This window comes from Agelaius tricolor, unplaced genomic scaffold (genome assembly GCF_023055355.1).
Source record: "Agelaius tricolor isolate 1412-34295 unplaced genomic scaffold, bAgeTri1.0.p SCAF_7, whole genome shotgun sequence".
Classification (NCBI taxonomy): Eukaryota; Metazoa; Chordata; class Aves; order Passeriformes; family Icteridae; genus Agelaius; species Agelaius tricolor.
The window spans coordinates 20,898,942-20,926,316 of NW_027269267.1; the positions used below are offsets into that span (position 1 = coordinate 20,898,942).

Consider the following 27,375-nt stretch of genomic DNA (forward strand, 5'->3'; position numbering starts at 1 on the left):
GCTAAAACTATTGGGTGCTGCTATATTTGATTGTTGCTATCAATTTATTGCTGCCATAGCACTGATTGTTGCTATATCAATGCTGCAGATACTACTCTGTAATAGCTACACACACACACACATATATATATATATATATATATATATATATTTGCTTTCTTTATTATAGGTGTACTTGCTAATGGTGAGTTGTGGTGTTTGTGGTAATCTGCAATAAAACGAAGAAAAATAGAGGCTGAAGTGTCAGTGCCCTGTGCATTACAAAATCCTATGAACCCATGGCCAAGGTCTTTAAACATCCACAGGCCAGTGACACCACATCACAACTTAGCCTGTGACACCACATCACAATTTTAGTCACTCAACCCCAGCTCTTATGTGCAGGATGCAAAACAGCCAGAAAAGAATAAGGAACAACACGCACAGAATTCTCTAATATCAAAATATAGCAATTTATTCAAGACACTGAATATGATCTGTTGATTCTCTCCTTAAAACAAATGAGCTACAATACACAAGGTGAATTTGAAGAAAGTGTGGGTGGGGGAGAAACAAAATAAGGGTTGATGTTGTTTCAACAGAACCTGGGAAATGCTTAAATGAGAACCAAGTCTGGCTGCAAGTCTGACACAGACAATAAAAACTGCAGAAGCCAGAATTCAGAATTTCAGTGAGTGGCTGAAAGAACATTTCTGCAATTGACAAAGAACCACATCTTTTAAAAAGGCAGTAAGAGGAAAAAAAAAAGGAGGAAAAATTAAAAAGGGAAAAAGAAAAAGAAACCCAAAAACAAAGCAGACCCTTACATTTGACAAAGTGCACTTCACTTGGCTCTAAAATTAGCTATTTTTTTCTTTTTTTTTTTTTAAACAAATTAAAAGGAAATTTCTAAGATGTAGCATGGGGTTAATGTGTGTATAACCCTGTAAGTCAGGCCCTTTATTGCCCCATAAGGGACCCAGTGTTTCCTACATAAAAGATTCAGTATCCTTCTAACCCACAGAATATAGTGGTTTTTCAGAAACTGGGGTTTTTTCACTCCCAGGCCAGTTCCAGACAGCCAGCAATAATAAAAATCCAGCAAGTCTCTGGATGGTTTCACAATCCTGTTTGGTCACTTAGGTTTTTCCATTTCTCTTCTGTTACAAAGAACTCTAAACAAAATTCTAGGAAGAAATCTAACGAAGTCCCCCGGGCTGTTGCTTTGTGCAGCTCTGTTGCAGGGGAGTCACAGAGAGGCTCAGCCAACTTGGGAATGTGCTGCTGCTGGAGGGGAGGGAGAGCTCCCAGGAGCTCCCAAGATCACAGTGCTGCAGGTCTGGGCTGACACCCACCTTGAACTACAGCCTGGAAAAGGCTCTCTCCCCCCACTGTTTGTGTCCTCAAGAAACCACGTCCTTAGGTTAAGATTAACCTTTGCAACTACATCCCCTGCCTTCCTCTACAGCTCTCATTTCAGTTGAAAACTAGCTACAAAAAATGCTACTACAGCATCTTTCCAGTCCTTAGGATTTTGTGGAAGGTAAGAAAAGTGAATTTTCTTAGCTCCTGACATATGCTGCTTTTAACTCTGATGGTCCATATAGAAAACTTTCTGGAGCAGCAGCTTCTCTCACACATGAGCTTTGCAAACCAATTGATACTCAAATTTTGTTTCTCTTGGCTTCTTACCTCCATGTAGGCAAGCAAAGTGGTGTTCTGACCAATTTAAAAAATGTTAAAAAAGGAACAGGCGTCACGGACGCTGCCCTGTTATCTACAGTCGCTATCCTGGGAACAACTATGAAGCACGGGCTGTGGAGCCAGCCAGTCATGGAGCACTGAGCAAATTCATCTCTTCAAATCCTGAGGTCTGCCCTATTCAGGTGTCACTCAAGGGACAGAGGCAAGGCCAGAGCCCCATCAGTGCTGCCCCCCCACAGACCAGCAACTTCTGCTTGTTATTCTCAGAAATGCCCCAGAAGCAGTGTAGGAATTTAACCGTTTACACGCAATGACTGCAGTCAAATCATTGTCCCAACAACGCGTCACAAAACCACATTGTGCCTTTGTATTCAAGACTCTTTGAGCAAGTCCTCTTTTTTTCAAAAAAAGTAGTGACTTTAAATTAGCAGGTACATGTGGTTATTAGAAAAGAGTGCAAAACTGCCACATGGTGATCTACAGCCATGCTCTTGGTGCAAAAAACTAAAACCAGCACATAAAAGCATTTAACATCAAAAATAATCCTTGATACTGCCTGGCATCCAATTATTTGAGATAAATTACAAACAACCTTAACTATCACTAGTAACCATAATTCCACATAACTGTTTTCAACCAATACTTTTCAGCAGTTACTTCTTTCCATTCTTTTCAGCAGTTACTTCTTTCTATTCTTTTCTCCTTTCCCAAGGTGTATCTTTAGGAAATGCAGCTGAAGCTGGCAGTGTCTAGTTCCACTAGAAGGACTAAGATCCCCTACAGATGCAAGCATACAGAGAAGAAAACCCCAGAGAAAAGATGGTGTTGAGATTCCACGATGATGGCCTGGAGCTCAGCAGGTCTCACACCACCAGTTCAGCCCGAGGGCTCTGGATTTGCTCAGATCAAATCACACCTCCAGCAGCTGTGGTCAAACCAAGGGGATGATGCTGTGTTATAGAGACTTTGGGCCACAAAGTTCTACATTTGTTAAGACATTTGAGGCCTGTTTACTCTCTCCTACAGATCCTAGCCTAGGCTGTAGAGAAGACACCTGCATGACTCAGCCAGTTCTGAGGATCTGTCTAAGTCATGCATGACACCACCCCAAGGCTGCCCTATAGTTTACAGCCCTTTCAGTAAACTCTGCCTATGTGTCCTTCTTTGCATTTGTCATTTCCTCAATTAGAGCAGTGCAGTCTTCAGCTGGCATCTGTGCAGGTGTCACAGCTGCAGTAAGGAAATCTTGTCCAAAGTGGATTGGTGGTGCTTTGGAACTCTCCACTGTTCTGATCATTTCACTCCCACAACTTTACAGTGGTTTACACGTTGAGATGGAATTTATACAGGATGTCATAACCTAATGAATTCATTGCTCCTGAGCACCACACTGAGGACACCCTCGAGGCCAGACCTGTCTGGGCAGACTGTGAGCCTCCAAGCGCAGATCCAGAGCTTTCCCTGCAGGATACAGCACACCCATGGTGACAGCAGCACCACCCACTGCAATGACAGAGCCTTCTGGGTGTGTGTGGTCCATGGATGGACAGGAGCTTGGTGAGAGTCCATTCTTCAACAGTGACAGATGCAGTCAATATATTTCAGTTCACCTGGTCTCATTAAGTCAGTGGTAAAGCCCCACTGACTGACTGGAATAATGAACAGTGGAAGACAGCACTGCTCAGGAAGGCCACGGGCAGCAAAACCCATATTCTGTCAAAATCTGAACTATCTCTAGAGGAAAGAAGATACTCAAGCATTTTCTCCTGGTTACTGAAAACAAACAAAAATACAGACTAGAGAAAATGAATGTTATAGTTATAGTCTCAGGCTTCTGAATCTCTTTGAATAAGTTTACATCATCAAACAGCCATTAAAAATGGAATGAGACTATGTAAATGGCTGGCTGCTGGAAAAGGACTTTAGTAAAGGACTGGTATTTCTTGCATCAAACACCATTTTTTGTTACAGCACTTTCTGAGAGAGGAGAGAAAAAGGATACTGCGCCTTTCATGTTCCCTGGACTCTGTGTCATTCTTTTTGCTTGAATTACACAACTGGTCTACATTTTGTGGCCATTTTAGGCTTTTAAAACTGTTTAACATAAAAAATATTTTTTTTCCAAAAATACACTGGGTTCTTTCTGTTAAAAGTCATCTTTCTCCTGTAAAAATCTTCCCCAGCACTGCATTCTTATATAAAGCACTTATTACACAATTTGCTGAAAGTGCCCTTGAGACGCTAAGATCTGAAGCATGGAGGATTTTTTTTTCTTTTAAATGGAGAGAAAGAAAGGAAAAGGAAGTTATAGAAGAGAGGAGAAGCAGTCTGTCAAAAATTTTCATTGTCATGTCCACCTGGCTGCATCTACTATGGGCATACAGGAAAAAGAAAAAAAAAAGGGGGGGGCAAAAAGAAAGAGGAGAAAAAAAGGAAGGAAAAGCTGGGAGTGGAAGGGAGAAATAAAAGGAAAACAAAAGTTTCATCCTAAGCCTGGGATCCTCCAGGCTGCAATATTCCAGCTGATAGAAAAACCACTGAACAAAAAAAGTAGTCTAGAAAATAGAAAGTGTTGTGATTACAAAGTTGAGCATTTCATCAGTACAAACTGGTCTTTGAACGTCCTTTGGGAGAGCAACTGTAGTGTCCAAATTGGAAGGAAAAAATACAACACCGCATGGAGGAGGATTTTTTTCCCTTTTGGTTTATCACAGCATTTTTCTTTTTTTTTTCTTTTTTTTTTTTTTCCTTTTTATTAATTTTTTTGGCACAGCTTTTTTTTTTTTTTTCCCCAGCCATCAGAGCAAGTTCTCAGATGCAAACCAAACAGTGCAATGCCTAGCTGGTGGCTTCATGCTTCCAAGGCTGAATGTTCCAGGTGGAAACCATTCCCTCCCCCTCTGAAGTGACTGCGTTTTTACTCCTTGATGAAGGTTACGGACAAAATACAAGTCACCTGTGGCCAGGGAGAGTTGGTTTCACGGTACACTCTGACTTTGTTCAAGTTTGTACAGTTCTGGAGCTGTTAAGAATAGTTTTGAAGAGTGCTTCTCCCCACACATTCACTGCTGGTCCATTTGAAATTTCTTCTAAAACATTTCACTTTTACTTCCGCAGATCTAGAACACAAACCTGTGGAGAGAAGACCCTGTGTTAAGAACATTTGTGAAGGTGATGTGGAAATCCCATTCATGCACTCTGTACACAGGTGGACCAGCCAGCTGGGTGTTACACTCCCCAGCTTCAAATCAGCACACAAGTAAAGGGACAAACTGACATGGCAGAAAGCCCAAGTGAAACACACACATCTAACACTTAGCTGGCCTTTCACTGGTTTACAAACAAACATTTTGGTGGCACATCTCGTAAGATTATGGGATCTATTCAGTTCCCTAAATATCATGTCCACTTCCACTTCTGAAATATATCCAGAACAGATGCAGGCTTGGCAAGTATGACAGTGGACATGTGCCCATTTGGAGCAGCTGTTGGGAACCAGGCATGGCACTGTCTGAGATGGCACAACTAAGCTCAAACAACTGAATCATGTCATAGCTGTTCACTTTCTTAAAATCAGTAGAAAAATACTCTCTGAAGTAGTTATGCCAGCCAGCCAGGTGTGTCCTGTGCAAACTGATCATTCTACAATTGCATCTTTTTAGATGTAACATTAACAGCAAAAAATAGTAAGGAATAATCATTACCCACGGCAATATTTCTCCTTTACCACATGACAAAATCCTTGGGCATCATGCTGAAAATTTCCTCCTTTATCTATTCCTATTCAAAGGAATAGGAATATTCTTCTGTGGAAACAAACTCTGAAAGCCCCAGGGTAACTGTTTGTTACAGAGTTGACTGTTGTGATCTGCTCTTCATTAAAGCTGACAGATAATGATAGAAACAATGTGATTGTTGTTCTTATCAAATACATATTTAGAAGTCATTCTCATCTTCAGGAGTCTTCACCTACTCCACAAGCATTCTTCATTTCCAACAGGAACACCACCTCCTAGTATTCAGAATCTTTCAAAGCAGGAGCATTTTTAATACACTACACAGAGTTACTTATTGTGTCTTGAGCTGCCTCTGTCTTCAGCTCTGTCCCCAGGAGGCAAATACAGCATCCTGCTTTTTGTTGATGCTCCCAGAAAAGAAATCCCCCCCAGCCTTTGTGCTGTTGATGGTCCTTACCGATCCGTCTGACGCGCTTGCTCCCACTTTGTCTCCTCTAGCATTCCAGCAGACTTCAAAGATGCCCCCGGTGCCTCTGTAGCTATGTACTAGAGTTCCACTCTACAAAGCAAAACAGCATGCAGACATTGGATACAGAAGTTCCCCTTCTTTTTATCTGTCATGTGGCACTACGTTAGAAGGGGGAGCTATTCAGATCACCCTGCTATGGCCACCTCCATATTGTGATGGAAACTTGTTAGGAAATAGTCAGGAAAGTGGTCCTTGCAATGAAGAGCAACAGGCTCCTCCAGAAACAGGACTCAAGACATCTGTTTTTGTCAACTCTGTAACAGTAAAGGCCTGGGGAGTTAGGTTGATGTGGTCTTCTCTTAAGTTTGTTGCTAATTCAGGTTGTGAGGTACCAGTATGCAGAATTACATACGTGGAACTATGACATCCCACTTTTCTCTGGAATATCACCAGTCCCCTGCCTGTACATCTTTGTATCTATAGCTCCTCTTCACAACATCTAAGCAAGGAGCATTAGATTCACAGCTGAGCTCAGTTTGTGACTAAATAAAAGTATCCCTTATTTCTAATCTACACTTTTGCTTCACAAAGCTGATGACCCAAAGCAATGTACCTATTTTCATCCATGCTACCTGGTTTAGCATACAAAGCAGAACTGTTCTGGGCAGTCACCTCACTGCACCTGAGTGACTCAACTGCCATGGATTTGTGCCAGCCAATACAAGCAGGTTCACCCTGGCAGGCAGGTCATGCATGACCTAGGTACACACATTTTCCATTTAAGCTTTTGCTATTAATGTGTCACCTAAACCAGATGTGCTTCACATGAGGCAAAACAGTACCTGAGTATTCCATATATGGACACATTTGTCAAAGGACCCACTGGCTAGATATTTTCCATCAGGACTAAAAGCTACACTGTAGACAGGCTCTTGATGCTTTGTTAACGTGTGGATGCAGACTCCTCGGTCAACGTCCCACAGCCGAACCGTGGAATCAAACGAAGCACTGCAAGAAGCATTCAAACACGACAACGTAATCAGCTGGGTGCTAATCAATTTCTACTGTGAGACTGTACATGTTACAAGAGAATACCACAGGGTTTTTTTTCCCTTAGCTAAGCAAGACATAATGTTTCAAACAGGAAAGCTAAAATGTACCACAGCCTGTATGTTTTTTATCTTAAGAACTACAGCTGTAGAACTGAATTCTTGTATGAGGACCCTTAGGGCCTATGTGGGTGTGCCCTATGTAGCCCTAAGAAGGCCAAGCTCCCCACTTTTGAGATTCTACCTCCTGTTATTCATGTTATTCAGGAAGGTCAAATATATCTTGTCATTAATGGGATAAATGGGTCCAGAGAGATCTTACTCCTAATGGATTTACCCTGTTTAATGATTTAGCATTTTATAATTCTCTACAACTGTGGCTCTTTTCACTTTGTTTCAGTGATATTTTTGCTACATTCCATTTCAATCCCAAACTGTGGGCTTGGAGAAAGGCAAAGGAAAGAATTTGCATTAAAAATAATATTAAAAGAATAACTCCAGGAAAGTGAGGTTCTTCCATGTATACTCCCAGACTAAAGAGTAAAATAAACCAGTTTTGATACAGCTTCTCCCCACACTGCACACGCCATGAGCTGATCTGATAAACCCACTGTACTACCATCAATTGGCATTCTACAACTAAATGTATCTCCTAAGCTCAAAGAAGAACTTTGCACAGATTTTCAAGTGGAACTTCAAAGACTATCCAAGCTTTTCTCTATTAGCTAAGAAGGCTACAAAAATTTTCTCAGACTGCCCAGGTGAGTTGCATGACTCCAGTTACAAACGATTCCAGCTGCCTGAATCTTGAGAGCACCTGCCTCAAGATTTTCACTCCTAGCAATGCAATGCTGGATGTGAAAGAGCAATGCCAAATTTACAACCATTTGATCAAGGCAGCTGAAAAGTTAAATACCACATGACTCAATTTTCTTTCTTTGTTCCCTTTCTTTTTTCAAATATGAATCCTTTCCCTTTGTATCCATCCTCCCGACTTACATACACAGATACTTTTTAGTGGAATTGTCTACAGGAAGACGGATGGCAAAGTGACAGTAGGGTTACATGTCAGAAAGATGATCCTTCTTCTTGGCAGGCAAGAAAAAGAGGTGCATTTTTTACCTTGCTAACATGATGTTGGAGTTTGGGTTGCTGGTGCCTGGTCCTGTAGGGCTCCATTTGATAGTGTAAATCTCTTTGCTGTGAGCCTGAAGATCATGTACACAGGTATCTTGCTTCATACTCCATATCTAAATCAGAGGAATAATGAAGGAGGAAAATGGCAACATTATTAATCTCTTCTCAGCTGAATTATTTCAGTTCTATGTTATTCCTACATTTGTTGATTTGAGATGTCTACTCACCTGAATACACATAAATATAATTTATTAATGCAGCAATTTGGCATATACATTGAAATAACTCCAGGAGGGAGAAGAGTTACACATTTAATAGTATTTATTCAATATTTAAGAACTAAAGAATTGCTGTACTTCCAAAAGCCTGTAACTATTTTCACAAAGAAGTTTATCTATTTGAAGAAGTTTAACCAGAATTTTATTTATACATTGCAACAGCAGAAATTTTAAAGAATGTGAAGAAAATTGCAGCAACTGCTTAGAACACAGCAATTTTCTCTTATGCTAGAAAAATTTTCCTTTTCCTCCTGAACTCCATTTGTCTTCCTCCTGTTTTTAACAGTACAGAAGATGGAAGACAATCAGCTGTTTCTGTAGTGTTACATGGCCAAATACTTCAGTGTAAGATGAAGAATATGCTCAATAGATATGACAGGTAATTTAGTACCTCTTTTTGTCAGCTAACTGAGAAAGTAAGATGAAGGAATTCACAGCAGGGAAAATAATTCAAATTTAGTCAGTTTCAAAAATGTAGTAATGATTTAGCTCAGTTGTTTTAAGTCTGACCACAAGAATGATGTGCTCTTATGCTGAATTCCCATCAGTGTACCTGAGACTGCTTTTGGAAATGCTACACAAAGCTCAGCCATGTTCTACAGCTGACAGGCAGCACGTTCCAAGAAGTTATAGGAAAAGCTTGTGAATTCCAAAAATAGAGAAGAAAAAAGTTGGAGAGGACTGATTTACAAAGGAAAAGGAAGAAGAATAATTGCCTTAATTTGGAGCATTTGCTGTCTCTGTCTCTGTCACGGAAGGTTTTTATAAACAGGTGAGGCCAGGGATAGTAAAGCACTAGCTCTTGTGCCAAATTCAGTGGTCAGGAACTTGAACTGGTAACAACAACACTGATCCACGGTGGTTTTTAAAACACAGCATGCAACTGGGCACCAAAAAGATGTGTCACTACTGGGTCAGGATGTTTAAGCAGAGCAAGAACAGTTATGCAATAGTGCATTGTGGCAGCGTGACAGGCAAGCTGCTGCCTTTTGCCCCTGTTTTCTGTATATTTCCAGCTCTGTCACTAGCCTGCAATAACACATCTGGAATCCAAAGTGATGAAAACCTCACTGGGTATGTGGTAAAGACAGAGCAGAAGTCAGTGTACCTATGAACAGGAAACATTCATAACACTGACATTCACTTAGCTCTCATCTGCAAATTCTGCTGCTGTTTCAGTTTCAGGTCCCAAGCTTCAGCTGTGTCAATCAGCAGTGCAAAGAGATCTGAGTCTTAATTAACACAACCATACTGCAAGGAAACTATTACTGGTACAATTCTAGCCACAAAGCTAAATCTTTCCTGGGATATTTGCTTTCTTCAAGGAACCAGCATAAATCAACAGTCCAGCAGGAGGGCTTTGCTATAACATCATACAGCTACTCCTATACAGACAGCCTTCATGTGATTTGGCTGGAAAAGAAAAATAAGAAAGAGTTTTGGGCTGCTGAAGCTCTGTACTTAAACTATGACTTTTTTGTGACAATGGCATATCAGTCATGTAACACTTATTTGGATAGGATGCCTCAATTTCCCTAGTGTTTGCTTCTCTGTCTTCAATCTCTCAGATTTGCTTCAAGAAATATGGGTCAAAATGGAAACTACTGTTCATGCAGAATTTGAAGTGATACACTACCATCATTCTGGAGAAGGCTGAAAAAGAGACATAGTTGTTTGTCCTCACTTCTTGAAAAACAGGAATGGAAATTGTTTTACCTTTAATGTCATGTCATCAGAGCAAGATGCTAGTAGCATGCCAGATGGGTCCCATTTGATTGCATTCACCTCGTTCTGAAATCAGGAGTGAGATTATTAAGCAAATATTCCAGTTACTGCATCATACTGGGCACTCAGCAGAGGGCACTCAAGGTTTATGCATGGAACAAGTTCACCCACAAATTACAGTGCTGGTGCTTTTAGGGGTGAACAAAAGCACTGCTGCCTCCCCAACATGCTGTCTATTTAAGTGGAATTTTGGAGTGGAACCATCCTGTGCTTGTGAATAATATACACAAGCAATCTTCTGATGTGTGTTCTGGCTCAAAGTTGCTCCTATCCTTTTATCATTTCCTAGGATTTAAATAAACCCAGACAGATTGATGATACAGCATTACCTTCTTTTTAAAACTGGGGCATTTCTTTCATTAATGTTCTGTAGTCTTGGTGATACAAATTTTCAACAGAAAATAATGATACTGGGGGGTGTTTTGTTTTGTGGACTTGATAATTCTTCATATTGTAGCTCTACAACAATGCTGGTCTCTCTAAAGAGAGGTTTATTTGTAAATGAATTCCATGCTGGAATATTAAACAGTTTAGGATGCTTTCTCTATCAGTCTTTCTAGCACTTTGTAATTAACTAAGCCTATGTATGTAAGTAAGCCCTTGGTAATAAGTAAATTTACCACGCTCTTCCACAGCTATAAGTAAAGAGAAAAAAAGTGTTTTATAAAAAGGGAAAGACTGTTTTCTTAAAAATATAAATTGGCCCAGGGTCTCAGTGAAAACAATCCTGGAATATATTTAAATTTTTCTTTATACATTTTACAAGTTTCAGTAATAATTAAAAACAAGTATAGATATATTTGAAGTGAAAGTGTGGATCACATACAAAGCAGTGCAGTTCATATAATAATAAAAACCACCAGTTTATTGTTAGGAATGTACGACCTGTCACAAAATATCAGTTTAACCACAGACTAAGATAAAGGTCTCCAAATGCACAGTTCTGGAAGCTAACATCTGAATTATGGGTCAGTAAATGATCACAGTTTTTCTCACAAACGGAACCTAGAAAAAGTAACCTTTGACAGCCATTAAATTCCACCAAGAAAAGAGTGGGGAAATACATCTTTTTATTAAATTGATTCTAAAACTGAACAATGGCTGGAGGTAAACTGTTCTCTCCTTATTCATAGCTCTCATTTAGTAAAGGAAATTAAGCCAGTGGAAAACAGAATCTTATTTATGAATGTGCCTTTAGTCTGCAGCTCATGCTACCCAGAAACACTCTCACTGTTTATTTAAGCCAGAGGTGTTGCCTCCTGTGGTGATTTAGAACATTTTATCCCTTCTCACAGGCAGTGAATCCCTCACTCCCAAGGAATATACTTTTGGGGAAACAATGGGGTTTAACACCTTTGCTGCTAGAACACAGTGAGCACACCCCTCATCTGCCATCATTGTAACATTTGCTGTGACTTTACCACTAAAACTTTGTACTTAAACTTACTGTGTGTCCTTGAAAGGTTTTAACGGGACGATCACAGCCAAGTCTGCACACATGGATGCACATGTCAGTACTGCAGGAGGCAAAAGTAGTGTTGTTCTGCCAGTCTACATCCAGAGCAGGAGCTGTGAATACAAACAACAGAAGGAATATCAGGGATCATGATAAAGAAACAGCTATCCCAAATAATTTTCCTCCCATCACCTATCTGAATGAAACAGACTACAGGCTAGTTCTTGGTCTGTCACCTGCTGCCAGTTACAGGGCTGATAGGGATTGTCTGAAGGACACAGATTATTTTTTCTATTCCAGTGGATAACCTGGATACTTTGCACAGCATCTAGTCATGAGAATCTTCTGGGTCAAGTTACATGAGAGGGGGCAAAACACTACCTCCACCCTCTCTGCTCCCAGCTATGCATAACATGGGTTATGTCTTGCCTTCATCCCTCTGTAACCCAGTTCAGTGAAGAAACTGAAAGAAAACTAACCCAGAAAAAGTGTGGAGAATTCCATCTGGGTTAGACAAGCATGTTCCTGTGAATGCCAGACACAACACATGGGAAGGTGGAGGAGCAGGTGGCTGTGTCCCTTTGCACTAGAGCTTTATGCACCCTTTGATACCAACCTACCATTCTGTGCGGGCACATGGATTAACAATACTAAAATTCAGTTTAATTTACTTGGGGACTGGTTTTAGGCAGGTACATTGATCAGCCTCATCTGAAATGAGAGGAAGAGTTTCTGTACAGGGTTTGGCATTAACTAGCACTGACCTAACAAAACTCTGCACAGAGAGCATGTGAGCATGTGCATGTGTGCATCACACACACACACACACATACACACACTGTGCAAAAAGAATGGGAACAAATCCCCAAACAACTCTTCCAGCATGTCAGTGCAGAGTGCAAGCAGGAGCAGGAGGAAGCTCCTGACAAACAGCTTGCTTATGTTTCTGTAATTGCTGCTCAGGCTTTTCCCCTCAGGATAGAGTTTAGCTGCCCTCCAGAGGATGACATAAGACTTGCTAAAATAGAGAAATCTTCATTCTCAGCACACTCTTGTGAGAAGCAAGTGTGCTAGAATGAGACCAGCATATAGGAAACAAAGTTGGATCTCTTCCTGGCAAAGATAAAATGCAAATTTGACATTAAAATGAAACCAAGAAATTCCTTAACTTAAACGTGTTTAGAGAGATACTTTGGTAATACAGAGGTGAAAAGATATCTGTTCTGACAAGCCTGTTACATTTAAATATGTTTTTCCTATTATAATTTTTATGAACTACAAAACAAAATAGATCCATATCACCATCTGAATCATCACGTAGCTCCCTAAATGAGAATGAAGGGCTGACATTGTTTCATAGAAAGGGCTTTTCTCAGTATTAATGAAAAAGCTCAATAATTCTCTATGACAAGTAAGGAATTACTACCATGCAGAAATATAAAGGAAATTTGAGTGAGGAAAGCAGACTACTTTTCAGTTTTCCAATGAACATGAATGAGGATCAGGAAACAATCAAAGATCTTTCTTTAATTGCCTGTTTGCCTTTCTTTTTATGCTACAAGCTTTGTATTACTATTTCAAAGCAAAAAAAAAAAATCATCATTAATAGCAATATGTCTTCAGGGCTAATATCTAGTATGATATGTATGAGTCAAAAACTAATTTTCAGAGAGCTATTGGCACCTAAAACTATGGATTTACTGAAATAACTGAATCATAATTCAGCATAACTGAATCATAAAGTGCTGATAATTAATACTGATTCATTTATTGGTGTACTCAGTCATATGTTTATATGTTTACTGGATATGTAACTACATAAAAAAGTTTGAAAAAAATCAAACAAACATGGTTCCTGATGCAAATAATCAAATTGCCAAAGTATTTCCAAAACCATGGGATACCAGCCAATTGCACAGAAACAATTAGAATATCATAATATATCATAATAAAAGCAGCACAAATCCTTAAAAAATGCAGCTAAAATAAAAACCAAAAATGGAAGTGTTACAATAATTATCTGGCAATTTAGGCTTTTAAAGAACATTTAAGTGTGATTTAGAGCACTTAGATCACAGAACCATAGAATGGGTTAGATTGGAAGGGACCCTAAGAACACCTAGTTCCAGCCTCTTGATGTGGACAGGGACACCTTTTACCAGACCAGATCACTCAGAGCTCCAGCCAGCCTGGGCTTCTCTGGGCAGCCTGATCCTGTGCCTCACCACCCTCACAGGACAGAATTTCTTCCTGATATCTAATCTAAACCTTCTGTCTTTCAGTTTGAATCCATTCACCCCTTGTCCTGTCACTACACACAGATGGTGAAAACTGGCCACACAAATACCTCTTTTGGTGTCAATTTAACAACTTGTTCCTGCAAGCCTAGATATCAGTCTGTATCTATCAGTAAATGTCAAAACTGGATGACTTAGCTCCTTTTTTTAAAGAAATAAGTTTTGTGAATATATATTTTGATCAAATGCCCTATGATGATTCATAGTTTTGCAAAAAATAATGAAGCCTTAGAAGCTACTTATCTGCATAGTTACATATTTTGAACAAAACCCTCAAAAATTACATGGGAACACCAGTAAGATGGAGGCCTTCAACACCCAGACAAAGGAACTTTTCCTTACATATTTTAGGATGACAGTTTTGTCCATGTGGTTTAAATTAAACCAGTTGTTACAAAGAAGCAGACAGTAAAAAAACCTCATGTTTTTTCCAGGCCAACTACCTCCAGACTTCAAAGAAGTATGTGTTAAAGGAGGTGTATCCTGCCTAGACTAGACTTTTAATTGTTAAAATGCCACCTTTAATCCTAGTGTAGTCAAGGTTTTCAGCATCCAGATATGGAAAGGAATTTGCTGTTAGTTTGTCCTGGTGATGCAAAGAGGACAAGGTGAGGTCTTTGTGGCTTTAGATTTGTGAGAACAAAGTGAGTAGAGAGTCTGGCTGATTTTAAGAAGGTTTTGTAGGATACATGCTTTCTCCAATCAAAAATTTCCTGAACAGCATTTCCTTAATAACTGCTTTACTTCCTTATGAAAACATATATGAAAGAGTGAAAAAAAAATAAAAAATATTAGCTTCTCCATATCTGCACTTCAGTTGTGTCTCATGTTCCAAAGATAAACAGCATATGCAGTAAGAATTTTTTAAAAAATCTTTTCATGCACATGGACATATTGCATTGGTAGACACAGCTGAGTTTTCAGCTTGCTAAGAAGGGGATGGGGTGATTTGTCCTTGATGCACATCACTGCTAAAGAGCTTATGTGTCAGTGAACATGATTCTGAAGGGGCAACCAAGTTCTGAATCCACAACTACTTAGATTACTAGTTAGGGATCAGAGGATTAAGAGTCTCATTAACTAAACCACTCTATGTGCACAGTTTGCTGTTATGGAACAGTTATGGTAGATGAATAAATGCCACAGTGAGAAAATCTGTCAGCACACACCAACTCCTCTAAACCAACAGCTGCATTAATAGATGAGAGACAAGTGACAAAAATGCAGAGTATGGATTTGCTGTGCCCATGGTCGTATTTTTTGTCTACTGCTGAAAAACCATTTGGATTGCTACTACATATTATTCACATCAGTGTAAATGTGAGAATAAGAACAGTTTGAGTTGAAAAGCATGTGCAAAATAATGTTTTAAAATTAGTATTGAAATATGTTTTTAAACACCATTGTGAAAGCCTGTTGTATTTAAAAATGGATAAGTTACAGTGAGCTAAGAAGATGAACACCTCTAGCATCAGAATCCAGAATGTTCTCATGGTTTTAAACTCAGTTTTACTATACCCCTTAAAATTCTTCACTATGAAAATGTAGCCACTTTGGATCATGAATTCAGCCATCATCTTACAAGTCTGGTCTCAGGTGAATTTCAGATTTTGTCAATGACTGTCTGTTATTCAAGATTATTTAGTATCTGTGACATCTCCTGTCTTCTTTAAACAGTTCCACAAGTAACCATCCTAATAGCATTCTGGTGCAGCAAGGTTTTTAAACTCCAGGCTGGCAACTGATTTCCAATAATCAGAGAAAGCAAATATTGAAGAAATTCAAGTTAAAATTAAGAGCTAATAAATTCTGAGGACCTTTGTGAGTGCAGTGGTGAATGCAAGGTGCATGAGAGATCTGCCTGCTTCTGCCTCAAATCAGCTTCATTGAAACAGGAGCAGAGAGAATTGAAAAGATCCCAGACACCTCCACTGAAAATTCTCTTCATGAATCACCACCTGGTACTATTCAAGCACATAGACAACAACAGGACTGCTCAGTTAGGTAGACATGGCTGGTGTACAAACCCTCTCCTAAAATCAGCTTTCAAAGCTGATTATCACAGAACTGTGTCTTTGGGAAATGAGAATAAACCCACAAGCCATGATACTCAGGATAGTTAAAGCACAAAAAACTTGATTGAAACTTTTCTGTGGCAGATATGGATAAAGTACATTGACAGAATTAAAAACTGCATTTCATTTTCCTAACAAGAGTTATGCGAAAAGTACCTGAATGGAAAGGAAATTGCTGTTTAGCTTCTCCTGTGTGAGCATCCCAAATTATTGTTGTCTGCATCCAAAGAAAGGGTGGAAAAAAAAAAGATTAGTGGCTTTTCAGTTCAGATAAAAAAATCCAAATAGCACCCTCACTAAGTAGCAATTCTAAATGATGAACTGATAAAATTATTGACTACAGAGAGCCTTGCATGCTAAACAGTGGGAAAACCACAAATCACTTCTAGGTATTACAGAATAATAATCTAAGTGTAGATAAAGAAGTATCATGCCTACAAAAGAAGCAATGTAACTATGAAAAATGGGCATACTCTCTCTGAATAATGCTAGAAGACAAGACTATACATTTTTAATAGGCTTATTGAAAAAAAAGCTTCAGTTATGATCCTTTTTCCCTTTTCAAAAAATGCAAGTTGAATTCTACTTCAAAATGATGCTGAACCCCATTTGTAACAGGCCAATAAGTGAAATGTTTTTTCTATCAGCAGAGTACACAGCACTTCTTGCCCCTGAGGTGGGACAGGCTCAGGTGTAATTGGCTTAGTACAGGTTCAATCCATACCCACAGCACACGTGAGTGTGTCCCCTGTAGAGCTCAATACCACCTTCTGAGAGAATTATCAATTTATTGGGAGCATATACTTCCAGAAAATAAATTAAGGATGCATCATCTTGCTGATAATGGATCACCTAAAGAAATGCTGCTTTTATTGAGAATGTAAGTTTGCCAGAGTAATGGAATTACAGTTGGGAGATCAGTGTAGCTGAATATAAGCCAGTATTAAAGCTTCCATTTTCACAAGGTTATAAAAATATAGGGATTCACTGAGCTTACAAAGTACAAATCTCAGCTGGACTCCCCTCTGCCAGCTGCTGGAGAGAAGCACTGTCAGTGCATCTCACTGGAACACAGGCCATGCAGCCTATCCCTTGGAAGTGCCATTTTTCTCTCTGAGTTTTGTAAAGGAAGCCAAGGATGTCATATGCATCTAATTTTTAAACACTGAAAGTTAGGCAAGATGAATGCTGTGTACTTTCCAGTTTCAGTTTTAATGGCTCATCAGTCAGCTGTTCATTTTAATCTCTAATGTGCACTTAGCTGTAACTACTGTGTTTTGCTTGATTTTCAGTTCAGAACCATATTTTTTTGCATATTTCCAGAGGAAGCCATATATATTTTATTCAAATAAGTGTTTCAACAGTTAGATGAGCTAAAAGGTGTGGTATCTTTAAGATCATTTTCTTTCCGTAAATAGCTGATAAAACTACAAATATAAGTACTGGAAGCTGCTCCTTCCTTAACAGAGACATACTTAAGAATCAATTTTACACATTTTTTTTAAATTAAGTATTTTCCATGAAAATAGTATACATTCATGCAGCCTCAAAAATGTAATCAACATGCACTAAAATATATTAAAGAAATGTAAACTCTCCAGGGTGCCTGGAGAAGAAGAAACTAATCTTAAGGAATTTAGCAGCACAAGCTCACTCATCAGCATACTTATATGTTAGAATAATGTATTTTTAAAACTCACTTTATCAACACCAGCACTTAAAATATAATTCCCCTTTTTGTTCCATTTCAGGGCAAATATTGGACCTTTATGTTGACCTAAGGTGCTTGCAAGGTTACCTGGAATAAAGAACAGGTTGTTATTACAATTTCTTTACAAACTGGTCAAATTACAGCTCACTGCTGTTTGATGCTTAAGAACAAGAAATGTTTGACTTACCATCTTCTGTCCATATTCTTGCAAAACCATCATATGAGCCTGTAGCCAATAGTGTTCCATCACTCTGTTGGAATATATAAAAATGGCAAAGGTAGCTATGAGATAAAATCTGTTTCAACCAATCTTTTTCTTTCTTTTTAAAGGTTTGCTAATTGTGATTTATGATTCTGAGTCCACTCATTGAGACAGATTATGCTATGATTTGAACTAAAGGTTATTACTTCAGACAGCACAGAGGAAATAAAATCCTCTAACATACAGTGAAACAGTAGGCTATACCATCAGATACAAGCCATTTAATAAAAAAGATTAGAAAAAGAAAACAAGATAGACCAAGTTCTATGGGCTTCTTCCACTTAACAAACAGATACTACTTAGACATAAAGGACCGACAAAACATCAACAGATGACCTAACCCCAGAGTAAATCCCAGCTCACTGAAACTCAGGCACCTCTACTTGAAAGAAGGCCCTAAGCCACACACACTCAGGTGAACACCTCAAATGTTATCTACCACCAAGGAATTGCTTTCCACTTGTCTGAACACAGACTCCCACATGTGCTCACGGGCACAGTACCATGATGAAAAAATGGATTAATTCGTCCCAATTAGGAGGACAAAAGCCCATGAATCTGATCAGCAGGTCACATGTATTCTGGAAGGAACCCTTCACAGAAGGAATCCTGTGCAGCCAGTGAAGCTGGTGTGATTGGGCCAGAACTTTGCCCTCTGGTGACACTGTAGAAGTATTTAGTTTTTCACCATTTCAGAACCTGGATTAAGAGTGAGATTCATCCCATTTATGTCCAGACATGCAGAAGTTAGGAGTTAGTTCAGGAGTACCATCTAGTCTCCCTCCATTACTAACACCATCATGTCACTACAACTCTGAAGTGTAACTCACAAGCTCGTTTGCTTTAGATTATGCCCAGTTCAATATGAAGGCATGTGTCTCTGTTTCTGCTGACTTAAAGTGAGTCTAGAGGACTAGTTTAGATGGTTAAACCTACAGGAGATGAATCCTACCCATGGTATCAAAGGGCATGATCTGAATATGACCTCCAGAAATAACCTTTCTTATAACCTTTATGTCAGTCTGTCACATAAACCAGAGAAGAACTAATTCAATACCACCAGTGTGAAGATTTCACAGGGAAATATGATTAATATTGTGGTTCTAAATAAACAATAAAGGCAGATGGCATTTCTAGCTTGATGAATAGAAAATTAGAAAAAAGCATGAAATAATCCTTTAAAGCATATGCCCACTCCAATCCTCCAAAAACACTGACTCAGAGTACTTGTAAATTTAACTCAAATACATAATAACATAGGGGGGAAAATATCATAAGCTAAGTGAAGCTCACTGTGATGTACATTTCTCTGGGCCAGTGATGAGAAGAAAGGTGATAAAGGGCAAAAAGAGAAAAAGAAAAGCTCAGGAACTTAGATATACAGTTTATCCTAATTTGTGGCTGGTAATTCACATTCTTTGGGAAACTCAAAGTAAGTTGGAAGCACTTGAAGTATTTGAATTAGAAACATTTCCCTACCTCAAGTACTAGTACAAAGCAAGTGAAGTACCAATGAAGTCTGGAAGGTAAGGAACTACTACAGGAAACACTGGAGGGTTTTGGACAAATCTTCTCCTAACTGTTCTGCAGTCATTGCATGTTTTCCTCTTACAATTTCTCTTTTCTTACTCCTAGATGCATATTTTTTCACAACTATGTTTCTTCACTCTAATATCCACAGGAAACAAGTAATGAACATAAGCTTGAGTTTTATTTGCTTCCTTGACCTGTCTCTACTTTCTGTACTATTCACCAACTTCTTCCACTGTGCAAATATAAAATACACAGGGGAAAGGTGACTTGTGCAGTGGCCTTATCTTTTACTTTGTGAAGCACCTAGCTCACCTGAAGGACAATACTGCAGTAAAGATTAATCGAAACTTGATCTCTGGCCAGCAACTGAGACTCTACATAACTGCTGAAAATCCTTTCTGCTACTTAATTAATATGTTTTCCTATGAAAACAAGACTAATGTGATCACTCTGTCTGTACTAGTATCAGCAAAACAGGCAGAATGAAAATTAGCTTGAAGTAATTAAGGTTTCTGCAGGGTCTTGTAAGTTTTTTTGGCAACAATTAGAGCTGTCCAAAGGCACTGCCCAGAGACTGGGGATTCTCTACAATACCTGTCCTCTCTGTTCACTTCAGTATTCTTTGTGCACGAGCACATTATCTAAGATAGGAGGTTTTGCAGGATGAAAGTAAAAAAGAGATCAGGCAAGACAGTTTCATCCAGAAGGTAAGGACAGAATAACTAAACATGCTCCTATCAAGACAAAGAAAATAATGTGAACAGATTTTGCTGTGCACAGCATAATTCAAATGAGAGGATCTGGAGTCCAACCTCAGAAAAAGCTTCACTGGTACTTTTATCTCCTTACATGCCAAAATAAAGTAACTATGAGATGTAAATACATTATTAATGAGGCTTCAGTATTACATAGATTGTTTGGTTAATCTTTGTTCTTAATGCTAGCTAAGATTATTTTTACCCATGCTCCTAAAATAGAGATATAAATATATCATTATTAAGCTCAAAGATGGCAACAGTCCTGGAAAATTACAGCATGTAGGAGAAAGTTCAGCCTATTATGAGTATTTGAAACAAGAGGTCAGTAGGTTAGGACAGAGCTTCTGGTCACCTCAGATATGAAAGATAGGGAGCAGCAACTGTAATTGCCTGGAATTAAATTTAGACAGTTAAAAACCATGCACAGTCTTAGAAGTTAGCTTACATTCCAGTCCAATGAAGTCACATCCTTATTGCTGGGGACATCATGTCCTCCTTCTCTTATGCAGTGCCTCAAAACCAGCTGAGTGGAGCCGCTGTTGCTGTTTTCGTTGAGATTCCATATCCTGGCCGTTGAGTCTCCGGATCTATAAAGCAATTATGCAAATAAGTTGAAAACTCCTCATGTTGACCCAGCAAACAGTGTAGAAGCCTGTATTTCTGTTTTCATTGAGACAGCATTACAGCCTTGCAGGAGATGGGAGGAACAAGAGCTGCTGGCCTGTACTGTAACGGGAGCGTCTGACTGCACGGGGCTGCTGGGAACCTCCTGGCTCTGTGCAAAACACTGGTGCAAGGCTTTGGTGCTGGAATTAGCAGAAGCTCACCTAGGGGAGGGCCCTATTCTATGAAATGTTCCAGAGTTTGCAAGTAGAAGTTGTTTTGAACGTTCTGAGAATTTTGATGTTTCTCCTGTGCACTGCCCAGAGTAGATCCATCCACCTTTCCCTAAACCTGCTGAACAGATCAGGGCATTACAAGCCTTTAAGAAGTAATTTTTTCTTTCCAACTCTTTCTGTACTCTGTGTACTTTTCTAAAATGCTAACATATATTTAAATTATACCTGTCATAATAATTTTGTTTATTCAGATAAGTTCTATCTAAAACATGTAAACTCCTGTCTACATTTTGCACTACATACCTAAAGCTGGCATCACCATAACTGAGTTAGTCTGGGGCAACTTACAGCAACTGTCTGTAGCTTGGTGCTTACATCATACTGTCTGAAAAAGTGGCAAAATAAGTACTGCCATGATAGAACAAGACAGAGGCAGCATCAGGATTTTGATCTATATTTTAGACCAACTATTTTCTACAGAGGGGTTTTTAATGCAGGCTATAACCCTGATTTTGCTTAGAAAAGGTTTAGAGGAGGAAGAGTTTAGCATTATCTACTTGTAAATGATATATTTATTTTGAATTTGCATAAATCTTTATTCTACTGAAAAATGTCTCTGATGTTCTGAGATAAATTTGCCATGGAGTGGAAGATATTCCACTTAAAAAGTTTACTGGAGTTTTTTTTCACACTCCCTTTCCTTAAGTTTTTGAAACAACAACAACAATCAAAACTAAGTTTCCTGGATTGCTTGTTTTGTCCAGAAAGCAATTTTCATTTACCTGCAGTAAGTAGAAACTTGGAGCAGTTAGTAACAATACTTGCAAGAATTCATACAGTGTAGATGAAATTTCATTGTTGATACATCTGATGTGTTAGCTTTTCCTTTTTTTTTTAAAGTAATGACAAAAAACTTTCTTTCCTATGCACTATCAAGGAGAAAAAGTCTTTCTTCAAAGATCAGTTTTTAAAGAAATGGATCCACCTGTGACCCCTTTTTGCTTTGATAAGCAATGTTTTACTGAAAAAGAAATCCATCACAAGAGAATACTAAATTTTCTTTTGGTCTACTAGTAAAGCATTTTAATTATTGATACTAAGAATACCAGGCAAACTTTCAACACTTGACATGTCTTCAAATGCAAATATTGACCAAGCAATTATTGAACTCCATTGATCTCTGGGTATTATTTTACTAATAATTTAGCCTAATTTTATACAAACATTTCAACTGTAAAAGCAAACACCTCTCTGCCTGTATCAGGAGCTCTGAGCTCCTCTGGGTTATGGCATGCCTGGGGAATGTGCCCCATCTCCTGTGAACCTTTTGTGCCAAGCTCAGATGTGATGGCTGGCCAGGGTTTTGAACCCAGATACTCCTGTAAAGCCACTCTTTAATTTTTGAGACATATCTTTCACATTAGTGATTAAGAAATAATTCAGATCAGGGTAATTTTTGCCACCACACAGCTGTGACTGTAATATGCACCCTTGCTTCTTCAGAGGTCTGGAAAACTGACATTTTTGCATATGTTGGCAAGAAAATTAACCAAGTTAATAATGAGGCTCAGAAGTAAAGGAACATTTTTAACTGTGGTAATTAACAATGATGGGAACATACATCTTTAAAGGACTGCTCCATTGGTTAACATGCTAAGTAGGACATTCCTTCAGAGCTGGCTTCTCTTCTATGTAAGACTGCAGGACCATCCTGCCTTCATTGTAATAACTCAGTTTGTTATTGGACCCTGTGAATAAAGTACTCAGTCATTTGGCCATTAAATACAATATCCTATTTGCTAGTTCTAAAAGGGTTATGTTTTGTTTTTCAACAGTTTTATTTAGTCAGTTTTCTGGCAAGGCCTGGGCAATCTTATTTTCCAGTATTTTAATTTTGTTTTTCCCTTTTCTTCTCCCAAAGCTACATAAGCTATTATGTGTCCCTGCAGAGAGGCTTTATAAGCCTACTAGTGTGCAGCAAGGGTATTTGTGTGTCTTCCCTTTTGTTGCTGGGGAAAAAAAAAAAGAGTCCAGAGAATGCTCTGGAAAGTATTCTGGTTTCTGTTGAATGATTCAGCGAACTCTGCCTTATTAGAGGAGCACAGTTCAAGCACAATTCAGAAAGATATTTAATCTCCTTTGCCCACAGAAGCATTTCTATCTACATGATAAAGCAGCTCATTCCAACATGCAAGTCACGAACACTTGAGTAATAGGTATACTCCTCTGCCCTGTGGAAGAGTATTACCAAATTTTAGGAAGGCTAGTTTTGAAAGGATTTTATTTCATGCTCTCCTGCCCCAGAGTGTGTTCATGAATCAAGGTGGATAAATGTTTGTGGAATTTAATTTGTGACATATAAAATCACCATTCTGTAGGTGGGAGCACAGAGGTTTTAAGTGCTGCAGCTGGGTAAAGAATTTTGCAAGATGGTTGCTGAACCTTGGTATTTCTAATCTTCAGCTACAAGACTTTAAATCACTGTTATTATGAGATGCAATATTGCTAATGTGTATTTACTACTTCTGGCTCCAACAGGTTAGAGTTTTTGTTATTTTATTTTAAGAGATATTATTGAAAGAATTATGGGAAGGGAATTCTTCATTTTTATTTTGACATCTAATATTTCCTTAATAAAGCAGATCTCTTATTAAGTGCTCACTCCTTCTAGACAGTTAGTAGAGGGAAGTGCCTCACAGGTGTCCTGATTAAGGTCTCTGCCCCACTGATTCTACAACATTATTCCCTGCTACAGGTTATTCAAATCAACCTCCCCTAATAGCTGACCACTTTGCATTCATGCATTTGATGCACTGAGGAAACCAGTCCAAATAGTCCTCTGCTAACAAATAAGCACTCAGAGTTAGCAGAATTAATATCTGGCACTGACATTTGAGGGGTGGTGTCTGAAATTAACACCCTCAACCTGGTAAGTCAAAAAGATTATTCTGAAAGGTAATTTACAGTGGATCCTAAGCCACTGATATGAGGAGTGCAGTAACCTGAAGTACTATGTATATAAAACCCAGAAATGATGACAGCAGATAACCTGGAAACATCTTCTCTTGCTTCTGAGAGACACAGCAGAACTGAAAGATCTCGGACAGCAGCTTTTATGGATAATTACTCTGCTGACTAGGGAGAGCAAAAGGTGCACAGAGTGGTTTGGAAGAGACAACTCACAGCCTCTCTGTCTGAGAGAGGCTGCCATAGATTAGCTGGTAAGCAAAGAAACCTACTGTTTGTTTTGGGACTGAGGCCAGGTCCCTCTGCTTCATGGCTGTGTGAATTACTTGAAGGGCATGGCTGGATGTCACAGAACAGAGCACACTCTTGGAAGCAGCAGTGGAACACAAGGACAAAAACATCCTAAGTTGAACTGAAAAAGGTTTTGGAGTTCAAGGCTGTAGCAGCCTTGACATTCACAGTCCATCCACTTCCTCTCTGGGAAATTCAAGCATGTTCAGAACACTCTGTCTCACTGGACCATGGTGACCTGTGCAAGCAAACTGACAGTATTCCCTGGCCAGATTTTGGCTTGTTTTAATTAGCACTCTTGCTTAGGTCTCTGATGTTCTCCCTGAATAACTCCTGGGCATGGCTTGGTGGTTACAATGTCCAGAGATGATTCCCAGTGTGCAGTTTATTTGGCAGCCAGGGCAGTTTGCTAGCACAGACAGCAGCCATTCTGTGCCAGCTGGCCTCAGTGCCCAGGAATATTCCCATTAGTTAGCTTACTAATGTGGATGCAGCTCTAATGGATTTCTACACTACACAGGGAACATAACCACCTGAACAATTTAAATGTGTCGTGAAATTAAAACTTAGATATTGAAAGATAACTAGTGGAAGGTATCAGTCTTTGGGTTTATGGCTGGGAATGGCCAAATCTTGAAATTTAACCAAGCACCTACTTTTTGGTATTTTTTCACCTGTCCAAAACACTCTATGCAATTTTTTGCTTTGGAATGTTGACTTCCTTCATAAAGTGCAGTTAATCATCTCCCATGGCTGTGTGCACACACTTCACTCTATTATTATAATGCTTCTGTTCATAACATCTAAGCATTCTTTTCATAGGCATCTGGTGACAGTCATGCCTTTGATAGCCTTTACTGGTATTTCTAGTCTCCCCCATCCTCAGCTTTAAGGGTTATGTGTGTGGTGGAGGGGGAAGAGCAGCTGCAGAATATATTTTTCTAGCTATTTGATCAGAGAAATTCCTGTCTCTGTTTTATTTTGAAATAGCTGTTTGCAAACCCTGGAGAGTATATATTACTGTGCTAGTCTTCACACTCTAGGAAAACAGCAACTGAGTAGATATGACATTAAATATCAAAATCCCTTTCTCTCAGTGGGATAGTCACTAAGTCTGGAAATCAGTGCTCTAGTTTTGGGTAATTCATTCTACATTTCTTCTAAACAGCTTGCTTCAGATTAGGTTCTGAACCTGCATTATTCTTTTAGTTGAGGATTACATCAGGTTGCTGTCTAAACTGCTGCTGCTAGTTAGAAAAATCTATTGCCTGTGTAACAAGGCTTCAGGAAAATACTTTGTCATTAACTGAGATTGAATTAGTCACTTTATAAACAAAACAAATATGTTATTATTTCCTGTATTTAATAGCTAGGTTTTGAAGTGTATTTTTTTAAGATGGGTACAATCAAGCAGATGGGAAACAAGTATTGACTGGGCAGCACAATATGGCTGTTACAGAATCTAACAATCTGACACTCACACATCAGACTAACTGCAGTGTTCTTTTTTTAATCATTACTTTGTAAAGGGCAAACAGAGCTGCAGAATACTGTGGATCTCAGGGAATTTCTCTCCCTTGTTTAACTGGTGCTGTAACATGGAGTTTACCTGTAGATAAAAGCTTGTACTGTTATTATACCAGACAAAGGCTTCTTTGTGCAGTGGCATAATCACTCACTCAGCTCTCTTCCTTCAGTTTCACTTTCTTCTGTGCATTCTCTGCCATTTCAGTCACTAAGCTTCACCAGGCACTGGCTGCTGCGTTACCCCGATTCCAGCTGCATCCCTACCTCGTTTCTTACAAGCAGGCTAAAATCTGACCAAGATGCAAATGGATCTAAATTATTTGCATTGTCATTGCACTGCTATTAGTCTGACTAAAGCACATGACTGTACTTTGTAACCACATGTGTATTTATGTGCCTCCATGGTCACTAGGAAAGCTCATTATCAAAGACCTATTACACAGAAGGGTAAAGCTTAATGGAATGGATAGTGAGAGAGTATTCCTCTGGCTCAGGTATCTGACTAATAGTTCTGATCATCATCCTCCAGGTTTACCTGTAAGATATCACAATCCAGGGATCCATCCACCAATGCTTAGCACCCTGAGGCAAAGTTAAACACACACTGCAGCACATACTCTGGTTTATGAAATGCTCCACCATTTAAATTATGCACACTAGGACTGTGCACCATGGATCCTAGAGAAGCAGTCCACTGTGGCAAGCACTGACTTGCTTAAAATTGATAAATGAAGATATTAGTACTACAGATGATAAAAGTACTATCAGACCTAGATATTCCAAAAAAAAAGCATACTCAGCAGGATTCTGGTTCCCAAAATCCCAGTTTCTTGTCTGAAATTTTTTTGACATTTCTATCTTCACTCTCTTGATCTTTGCTATTCAGCCAACACGGAATTTATTTTATTTTTCTTTTCTATTTATATGTAATTCCTTGTTTTCATGTACTAAGTGAAGTACATGAAAAAAGACTGTTCTGATAATCTTGCAACAAAGCTAGAAGTAAAATAAGGACTCTCCTCTTCCTTGTGAGGAAAGTATCCTAATGCTGCTAAGTAACTCTGATTTATCTCCTAAAACTATGATCAGCTTTACTCCATGTTCCCAGTTAGATTTCTTAAATCTAGTCTTCATGTTAAGGTTTAACTTCAAACATGAACACAGGTTCCCCCAGTGCCTGCACACAGCTCCTGGGTATGTTTACAATTGTGATTTTGTTTGGATCAGAAGTGCTTTTGTAAGTCAGTCTCCAGATCATCCCACTTAGGGTGCTCTGGTGGTCATTGCAGAGCAGTCCTGCAGAGGATAAACTGGACTCCCTTCCAATGACACTAAAGCACAACATTCCCTTAAACCACTGCTTACTGTTCAGCTCACTGAACAAACCTAGGTCCAGTCTGAAGCACCCCCATCTCCATAATTCTGAAAAAACCCGGTGGATGCCAACGACTTTCTGAGACCCCAGTGTGAACCAATAACTAAGAGCACTAGATTACACGAACTCCAAATATTCTGAGAAAT

The 27,375-nt window shown here is 39.0% G+C and overlaps 1 protein-coding gene across 4 annotated transcripts in view; it reads right to left on the minus strand.

Moving 5' to 3' along the window:
• Positions 1-428: 428 nt before the first annotated feature.
• Positions 429-27,375, minus strand: part of TBL1X (transducin beta like 1 X-linked) — a 196,054-nt gene continuing 169,107 nt past the window's right edge. For all 4 annotated transcript variants that reach the window (XM_071430567.1, XM_071430568.1, XM_071430569.1 and 1 more), the window contains 10 exons: positions 20,676-20,817; positions 17,865-17,928; positions 17,667-17,764; positions 16,123-16,183; positions 11,586-11,707; positions 10,070-10,144; positions 8,061-8,188; positions 6,732-6,897; positions 5,878-5,979; positions 429-4,815 (listed from right to left, as the gene is read on the minus strand). In XM_071430567.1, the coding sequence (XP_071286668.1) occupies positions 4,789-4,815; positions 5,878-5,979; positions 6,732-6,897; positions 8,061-8,188; positions 10,070-10,144; positions 11,586-11,707; positions 16,123-16,183; positions 17,667-17,764; positions 17,865-17,928; positions 20,676-20,817 (985 nt within the window). In that variant the 3' untranslated portion in view covers positions 429-4,788. The remainder of the gene's footprint in view (positions 4,816-5,877; positions 5,980-6,731; positions 6,898-8,060; positions 8,189-10,069; positions 10,145-11,585; positions 11,708-16,122; positions 16,184-17,666; positions 17,765-17,864; positions 17,929-20,675; positions 20,818-27,375) is intronic.